Here is a 9,840-nt window from a genome sequence, read left to right as displayed (position 1 = left end):
GCATAATAAATGCTCAAAGTGTCCTGGAAAGGTAAAATAAAGAAATAAATGACAGAGCTAAATGTTCAGGTCCACAGAGGAGGTTGATCAAGTATAGAGTAGCATGTGAAAATAGCTGAAAGTAAAACTCCTTGCTTGGTTAATACTAATGAGAGATTTACAACAGGCATTATGTAACAGGCATTGTTAATGAAGAACTATGTAAAATGAAGAGACACTTGCAAAACTTCTGTAAACTTTTATTTTATGCTTCCGGGCTGCTGCCAACTTAGGGCCTTAGCTTATGGCTCATTTCTACAAAGTTACTTGTTGGAAAGATGCGGTAAAGGTAGAAATTGGAAATATTCCTACCAGTAAACTGTTGTTACTTACCAGTCCATAAACAAAATGCACGTGGAGGCTTGTGTAGTTATTCAGAAAGCTATGACTTTCTGAATTTATGAAATGCATTTTTTATATGTAAGAAACAAAGCATCTTTAAAAAAAAGACAACTGTCTATAGACAAAATGGTGTGGATTTATGGCTTATATTATAGGCATATATCACTGCATATGATGTACCAGTGGCATAATTGAATCTGACAGACACACAAAGGAGCATGCAATGGAACCTGGAACAAAGGCAAGTGCAACCTCATGTATTTCACTCATGACCGCTAAAGTACGACCCAACAAATTAGTTTAGCTCATCTCTCACAGGAAATCTGACAAAATTTGATAGAAAACATAAGGCTACTTGTCAAGCTCATCACCAAAAGCAGCTGAGATTGGAACAATATAATACTTCGAGCTGTAATGGCTATTGCTCCAGCACAGGGAACAATATGACTCCAAGTACAGCACTGTCAAACCAACCAAACAAAGCCCCATGTTGTAATGAACGCACGGCTCACTCCCTTGCATGCTGCTCCCGTGTTGTATTTGCACTCGTAACACGGTCACACATTTTCTGAACACAGGAGATCCTAATATGTGAAAACTGACTATGACAGGTTGTTGTGATGAAACAATCACCTAGATTTCACACAGAGCATGTGCTTTGGCATGATCACAGAGCATTATTAGATTAAATCATACATCCCATCACATGTGTGACTAAGTCACACATATACAAATGCATTCCATAGAGACGGTCACAAAAAATGGTTAAAATGAATTTACAGTTTATACATATATATACATACGCACACCGAGTAAGAGTCTTCTTGTGTACTCACAGTCTGTAAACATTTGGGAAAATGCCCAGCAAAGTCACTCTGGGCCCTTTGAAATTGCGACCAAGTGCGGAAGCAGGGGGGGCGGGGCTAGGTGAGAATTTAGGTTCCTACCAGAAACTCAGAGACGTGAAGAACTAAAATTGAATGGCGGGACTAGCGATATCTCACTGACATGATAACCTCATCTGGCCACTTTGAAATTATGTCATCTACCCAGAGAAAGGAATGACCAAAAATGTCTTAATTCTACTTACCATCTTAGGAGAAATTAAGAGAGTACAAAGGTAGATGGTACTATTACAAAAGCTCAGTAAAAATGTCCCAATCCTCTATCCAGTCTTTCTCACATATGTGTGCTTTAGATTTCTACACATTGCACTGCAAGTATCACTGATAGTTAAACAGTACGTTAATTTGACTTTTGAACATGGTTTTACATTTTAAAATTTGCATTAAAAAGATTGGGTTTGTGAAAAACAGAACCATTTGATCCAAGCATTATTTTGGAATTTAACACAAGAATATGTCCAAGATCTATACCAATACACCATGAAAAAAAAAATATAGGCTCTGAAATTTTTTTGGTTAGCCACTATTAAATTGCTATATGTTATCAGTCTGTGCTTTAAGTGCCTATATTTTTTGCTGTTTTAGAGTTTATACCTTAAAAATAAAATAGTTACATGAAAAACAGCCTAATTTCTCACCTGAATATTGTTGTTAATCAAAATGTGTGTGAACTAGCTCAAATAATCATCTCTGGGCCAGTATGTGATTAAAAAATACTGGCACTGAATGGCATTTTAAAGAAAAGTGACTTAAACCCAGGCTGTTTGGTTGCTCCTCGAAAAAGATTTAAAAAGCATAAAATTTTGTCATAATCTCTATTTTGTGTGTGTGTGTGTGTGGTACCAGGAATTGAACTAAGGCCTTGTGCTTGCCAGGCAGGCACTTATACCACTGGGCTATATTCCCGGCCCCATGATCTCTAAACTTCTGTGATGACCACCAGTTCCATGGAACTCACAACAGGACTTCCATGAAAGCTAGCCATTCACTTGAAAACTATTTTCATGCAAAAGTAGCAAAATCCTTCTAGATTTATTTAGCAGTCTCCATTCTCCACCCATTTTTAGTCTTGAATAGAACATGCAAACTCTGTATATCAGACAAGTTAAAGAAGTACCGTTCATTGATTTTGTGGGTATAAACCATTTCACTCTTTACTGTTTTGGAAAGCATCTAGAGCACACCCTGGCCCTCACAGGGATGCAACTGAGTTATAGAAGAAGGGTCAGAGATTTCAGGAGACACAGTTTCTGCGTGTTGGTTTTTTTCTCTGATAGGATTTGAAGGCGTATTGATGGATGCTTCTTAAGATGTTAGTTAATGCTGTCCTTATGGCTGCTCCTCTCCGTGTGGTGGTTGTTTTGGTCATGGTTCTTCCACTGGATACTTGTTCCATTCATTGGGACTGAGGTCATCAGGCTTTTTGACTGGTGACAGCAGCAACAGAGGCATGACTGGGAGAGGAGACAGATTGTGAATAACTTGAGTGACAACCCGTGCCCAGCTGAACACAGGTTCTGAGGCACAGCAGAAGGGGGCTAGGTGTACACCTGGGGATCCTAAACTGTCACTGTAGAGAAGAGAAGGAGTGAGATCTCTTTCTTCTTGTTTTAATTCTATTCACAAAATGGAAGAGGAAACGGAGGCATGCTGGTCAGAGGAAGGGCTCTCCGTATCCTGGGCATGCACGGGTACCTTTTCTTCACTGTGCGTGTGTGGCTCTAGGCATCAGGTATCTCATCTGATCCTTACCATAGTGCTATTTATCTCCTTCTATGAACAAGGGTAGTAAGGCGGAGAGGCTGCTAAGAGCCTGAACTTCAGTTAGAACCCGGTCTCTCTAGATTGGATTCTTTCTCTTTGATAGGCTGCCTTTTTAAGAAGATCTGTCAAACATGTGTTTAATTTCTGAGAATTTGTACCTTAACTCTCCTGCTCCTTATAATTAATATGTAAGCTAATTAAAAAGTGTTATCAGCTTATAAAATGAATTAGTTGTGACCAGTGTATTATTAGTCAATCCATTTTAGGCATAGCACTTTGTGATATGAAAACACTACAACTTCCATTCCAAGTCTCCTCTATTTGTTTGATACTTTGGTTATTATGTGTCTTTCTCATTTTGGGGTGTAAGTTTTGGGAAGGCTGTTGCTGTGCTTCCATTCTGTATTTTATCCCTAATAATAATCAACTTGTATTGAGCACTTGTTTCAGGAACTTTACATATATTTACCCTTTGGATCTTATTTATGAGATGGATACTATGATCATCCCATTTTATGGATGGGGAAACTGAGGAAACAGGATAGGAACCAATAAGACCTGGTTAGACAATTAGTAAATCCAGAGCTGTGATGTCAGTTGAGGCTGTTTCATCCAGAGGATGTGTCCTCACCCTTTACACAGCTTTACTTAATAAATAAGGAGCTAGAGTCAAACATCCTGGTCACAGATAACAAAATCTAGTTAGGAGTAGGTCTACGCTAAAATCACTCCAGGAACTGGAGAAGTGACACCTCAATAAAGGTGTCACTTGCTCAGTTTCCACATGCTCGAAGCTCCTGGAGGACTGCCTGGCTTAGCTGGAAGGAGGTTTGCGAATAGGAGGGAACTGATTTCTAATGAAATGATTAGTAGTAGAGATTTCCAGAGTAATAAGAACTTTCCTTGAAGAGGTTATTAGTAAATGTGCTATTCAATAATATTTATGCAAGCTTTCTTAACTGCAGTGTTTATTTTTTGTTCAGCCTGTGATTAAAGTCTAAGAAACATAAGGTGAGAATCCGCTTTATGTACTCTATGTATCTGCAGCTCACATTTGAGCATTTCTTTTAAAAACAGCATACTTAACTGGCATGTAGTCGAGTTAGTCTGACTGTGTTTGTTGTCTGATAGATAGATACTGCTTTTCCGTTATGCTGGCAATCCGACCTTCTTTCTAAGTAACAGAATGAGATCTGTACATCTCTGCTAAAAAGCAGTATTGCTGATTAAAGTGGCATCAGAATTGGAATTGGCGTGTCTTGTGGCTACTTGTGGTTCATTTTGTTGTCCTTAAAAATATTTGCGGAACAGACTTACCTGGAAACAATTTTTAAACTTCTTGCTCACAAAGTATAGGGCTATTGGGTTTATACATGAATTCATGGTTGCCAAGTTAATACCGATGTAATCCATGAGCAGCAAGAAACTAGAGCAAAAGAAAACAGAACAGTGAGGATGTATTGTTTTAAAATTTGCTAAGTCGCAGTTATCCCTAGGATAAGCATTTTTCTTGCCCAGAAGCCATGTCGTGTAGGTGGCAGTTAGAATTCCATAAAAAGTGCTTGTTTAAGTGGCAGATTCAGTTCTGCAGGATGGTTACGCGAGATCGACCCCTTGGTTAACTGAAACCCTTATGCACAGCCCCGGAAGGGTCTGGCGAGATTATAGACATGGCTTGCACAAATTTTGGGATCAGCCATGGGCTATGTCAGCTAAAAAAAATATCAACTTTGCAATTTTAACTTTCAGAGCTAATGAGAATATGAAGAAGATGTAAAATTTTTATAAATGGGAAAAGCAGGGGAACTCCAATTTCCTAATGGGTACAAAGAATCCTACCTAAGTAGCTCACACCGGTTCTTGTCCATCTCATCATACACTGTTTTCTTCAAAATACGGCTTAAGTGAAGAGGGAACCAGCAAAGAGCAAAAATTACAACCAAGCAGAACACGGTTTTCGCCACTTCTCGACGCTAAAGGAAAGTGGGGAAGAAGAATCCAGTAAGTTCAGTGTTTTTGCACTGGTTAAAACAACTACAAAAGACGGTAAATAACTCAAAGATGAGCTGGGAAAACGGCCCCTCACAGAATGCCTGCCTCTTCCAGATTTGGAGCGCAACTTTTTCATCAAGAGCTTGCTAATGATGCTCTTGGACAGCTGTCAGGAAGGGATGATGGCCTCAGGCTATTAGGCCAGGACAGCTTTTATATGCCAGAATATAACCTTTGGGGAACTGGCTGCAGGCGAGTCAACCTGTGGCTGAGTGTGAGCCATGTGCCCAAGTGCATGCCTGTGTGTGTAGGTGAGTGGGGGTGAGTTTAAGGGGGAAGGATTAGATAAAAGCTCAGTAACAGGTATCTAATAATAGCACAGCAGACAGGTGACAACACAGCAGGAGAACGCACAAATCTACAAAGACATCTGGAAAACAAAATAGTGGTGGGAAACAATAGAAAAAGCCATGGTAACGTGTTTTCTCTTTTTCCTGATCAAGAAGATAGCTGGCTGGCTTTTTTTTTTCTTTTTATTTACTTATTTGAGATAGGGTTTGCTAGGTTGCCCTGACTGGTCTTGCATTAATAGGCTTCTGGGATCCTCCTTCCTCAGCTTCCTGAACAGCTGGGATTACAGGCGTTTACCACAGTGACCGTTTCGGATTTTTTTTTTTTTTTAAATTCTTTTAGTAATGAGATACCAGGATTCCAAAGATTATTGCTTACAAACAGAAGGATGTAGGTTAAAGATTATCATTAGTGATGATTATGAAGCTGGAACGTGCTGACCCTGGACTGACTTCAGCTGAAGGTTTACATGACTTTGAGTCGCTCAAGATCAGAGAGAAACCATAAGTTAGGAATTATCTGTAGCCAATCACTGCAGGCATTATGCCTAAGTATGGTACTGCACACAATTAAAAGCATAAGGAGGAACATAAAATGCAACTTGTCTATAAGGGGGATCAATTAAAATCAAAATTAAAATGACTGAAAACAGGATTTGGAAAGATCACGCCGGTTCAACATTACTGAAGCCTGTTTGACATTAAATATGGGAGCCTACAGTAAACCCACATGATTATTTGAGCCATTCATAAAGACTTGTGCCAGTGGTCACAAAATGTTGATGCAGCCCAAGAAATGAGCCAGTTCTCTAATCTTTTGTAGCTGAGATACGGCATCAGAGTGATAACCGAGCATTCCAATCCACAGAAATGGGGGAGTTTTAAAGGGTCATTTTGTGTGCACAGAAAGGCAATGTGCCCAGAAAAATAGGGAGAGATTAAGAGGTTACCTTCCCAGTGCATATTCTTAAGGAATTTAACTCTTAAAAAAGTCATATTAATACATTGCAATGGACAGTCTGCTATTCACCTAACCAACATCCATTCTCCTATTTTCTGATTATCAGATAGATCTTTGGTTTTTGTTATAGACAGGGCCACTTCACCTATGCAGCGAGCCGAACTGTAGTTACAGTTCTAACCAATTAGCTTTAAGGAAGTCTTGTGTGTGTTGTTGGAAAAATTGTCCACAAGTGTGTGTGAGTGTGCATGTGTGTGTGTGTGTGTACTCCTTTGGTGCACACACACTAATAATGCTCTACAGCTTTTCCCTTCTTGCTGCCTGAAAATCAGATATGAAAGCAGAGCTCCACCAGATAGAGTGGTGCTTGCCTATAATTCCAGCACTCTGGGAGACTGAAGCTGGAGAATCATAGGTTTAAGCCTGGGCTGGGCAACTTAGCAAGACCCTGGGTCAAAATAACAAATAAAAAGGAGCTGGAGATGTACATCAGTGTGAAGGACCTGTCTCAATCCCTAGTACTGGAAACAAAAGTAGAGTTATCAAGGAAAAGTAGAGTGGACATTGCCATCTTCCAAGACTGCAGGAAAGACCAGCAAAATAGCAGCTGGCCTCTGAGTTCCTTGACCAGTGAAGCAACAATATCTGAATCTTTTCCAGCGGGAGAAAGGTGAACCCTTCCATGGTTAAATAAGTCCCTCTTATTTTGGGTTTTCTTTCTCCAGCATTTGGATACAATTGCTCACTGATAAAATTATTGTCATTATGAACAATAGCAATTGTAGACAACCAAGGAAGAAGAGAAGGAGCCCTACAGAATACTAGTTAGAGTGGCAAGGCTTTCCACCTCATAGTCCCTCTCTGAGGATTTCCAGCTAACCCTGCTTTACCGCTCTCAGAACTTATTAGAGCTTTGAGCATGACCAGACCAAACACCAGCTTCATGCAGACCAGGCATCTCAGTGTCATTCAGCTGAGCAAATCCCTTAACCAATGGATTCTTTCCAGCACAGATAGGCAGCAGCACAGCACAAAGGACGCTGGAATGTTTTTAAAAGACTTAAAAACACTGCGTACATGTGAAGCAGACTATTGTTATTACTACTGTTATTATTATCAATCCCTATTTAGTTACTTTCGGAAAAGTTATTGCACAGAGATTAAGAAGACTCAATGCAAAAATCAACATGTTAAATACTCTGTTTCACAAATCTTTTCTAATTAGGGTCCTCACTGCAGGGATGAGAATTAAGAACTGCTTAGTATATTCACATCTGAAGTGTTTGAAACGTGAATGGCCAAACAAAGTCATACTAAAGTTTACTAATGTAATTGGCCTGCTAAATGTCAGTAAAAAATAAGAGCTACCCTTGATATAGCACATTAGAGTTTACACAGTACATACACGCACATCAATTCCTTTGATTCTCACATCGATTCACACATTATCATGCCCAATTTACAGACAAAGAGCTGAAGCTCAGAAAAATCAGTACAGTGGTTGACAAGAGTTGCTGGTGAGGAATGACACTTGTGTATGATAATCATATAGGACAGATTTACGGACTCCATCAACCACACACATTGACTTTTGGTGTACTGGGACATTCTTATGCATTCCTCCACTGTGGCTGAAAACTGAGCTGCAGTCCCAGCTTTACTTATTGAGTTAATATAAATTAACGTTTGCTGTGTACCTACTAGGAATTGGGTACTACCAGGACTCTTCCATACCTTAAGTAATCCCTATAATGTATTAATACATACACCTTATGAAAAACTGGAAACTCGAGAGGATAAACAATTTGTCCAAGGTCATGTAGCCAAGAAGTATAAGCATCGAGTTTTGCCTTCTAACGCCTAAAGCATTATCATTCTGTTTGCTGCCTAACATTAGTTCCCTACTGATTGTTCCAATTCTTTCTAGAATTTGGACCCTCCAAAATTTTACCTCTTCCAATATACTCAATCTTATTTCCTTTCAAGAGTCTTTTAGATGCTTTAATAAAGTTCATCTCCTTTATCCTACTCCACAAATGGATGGTGCCCATTCTGTGTTCTAGAAAGATGCTATTCCTTCCAACAGAAATAGCTTCTGTCCTCCTCTTCCTCATCAAATGCCATTTATCCTCCAAAGCCTGGTTCAATCCTCCTCCTTAATGAACAGTTTCAGCATGATTCTGTCTCATGTTCCTTCCAGCTTTCTACAGTACAAGGTACTTGCACCATACTTTATCATTCTGCTTTCTGTTTCATGTTTTGTCTCTACAACTGGACTGTAAAACTTGCAAGGGAAGGAAGTCATATGTTTCTCTCCGTCTTGGCATAGTTCCAAGCCCAAATAATGTATAGACACCCACATACACATGCTGAATACACTCTTGGCAAACTAAACAAATATTTCCTCTCCCTTTGGACCCAGCCTCCAGGGCCATCTGCTTCAAAGGCAGGCTCCTCAGTTCACAAAAGGAATTTCTAAATTATAACTATAAAAAATTGCAAGACAGTATTTGTATTTTTAGAAAACCAGGCACAATCTGCTATATATAGTATGGTCATGAGTCACTTAAGGAGAGGGATATGACCTGAGATATGCACAGTGAGGCAATTTCATCATTTTGTAAACATCATGGAGTGTACTCACACAAACCTATATGGTAGAGCCTGCTGTGTGCCTAGGCTACCTGGTAGAGCCAATTGCTTTTACGCTACACACATATACACAGCGTAATGCTGTCTTGAGTATTACAGGCAACTGTCACGTGATAGTGTTTGTGTCTAAACATCTTTAGGCACAGAAAAGGTTCAGTAAAAATACTAAGCAATGAGAAATTTTCAGCTCCATTACAATCCCGTGGAACCACCCTCATATGTGTAGTCTGACACTGAAATACTATAATGAAGTAAAAGACTGTGATCCTCCCGTTTTCAAGAGTCTTACCAGGTATTCAATTTTTTTAAAGTTGTTTTTTAATTAAAAATTTTTTTTTTTAGTTTTTTGAGACGAAGTCTCACTACATAGCTCAGACTGGCCTTAAACTCACTAGGTAACCTAGGCAGGTCTTGAACTTGCAGAATCATGCGTCTCAGTCTCCCAAGTGCTGCGATTGTAAGCATGCATAACCATGCCTGGCCGTTGGGCAGGTATTCATGATTATAATAGGTTTACCTGTTTAAGATGTTCACTGAGGGCAATTCTCAAGCTGCCGTTCCTTCGGTTTAACATCTCGCAGGTCATGAGGGTGTAAAAGATTGCTGTGCATACTAAGGGCATGCAGAAGTAGAACCCGAAGAGCCACCAATCCTTTACATCTTGGTAGAACTGTCCAGTGAAGAAAAGCAAGAGAAAGTGGGACATAATATATAAGTTAACTATGCAGCTCCTCTGATAGCTTTACAATCTTTATTCTTGAAGATATATGTGTATATTCATGCACTCTGCTTGTAGTAAAGGGTTCAGAGTCGTGCTTAAAACTCAATTAACTTG

General features: G+C 39.5%; 1 protein-coding gene across 1 annotated transcript in view; it reads right to left on the bottom strand.

Annotated features, from left to right (window-relative positions):
- Positions 1-222: 222 nt before the first annotated feature.
- Ednra (endothelin receptor type A) overlaps positions 223-9,840 on the bottom strand; it is a 52,459-nt gene continuing 42,841 nt past the window's right edge. Inside the window, exons 5-8 of the mRNA XM_005386667.2 lie at positions 9,523-9,675; positions 4,890-5,023; positions 4,368-4,476; positions 223-2,740 (exon numbers count right to left, since the gene is read on the bottom strand). Of these exons, the coding sequence (XP_005386724.1) occupies positions 2,600-2,740; positions 4,368-4,476; positions 4,890-5,023; positions 9,523-9,675 (537 nt within the window). The 3' untranslated portion in view covers positions 223-2,599. The remainder of the gene's footprint in view (positions 2,741-4,367; positions 4,477-4,889; positions 5,024-9,522; positions 9,676-9,840) is intronic.

Source organism: Chinchilla lanigera, unplaced genomic scaffold (genome assembly GCF_000276665.1).
Source record: "Chinchilla lanigera isolate Chin_1 unplaced genomic scaffold, ChiLan1.0 scaffold00027, whole genome shotgun sequence".
NCBI classification, from domain to species: domain Eukaryota; kingdom Metazoa; phylum Chordata; class Mammalia; order Rodentia; family Chinchillidae; genus Chinchilla; species Chinchilla lanigera.
Note: the sequence above shows the minus strand (reverse complement) of the source record. Positions and strands in the feature narration are given on the sequence as shown.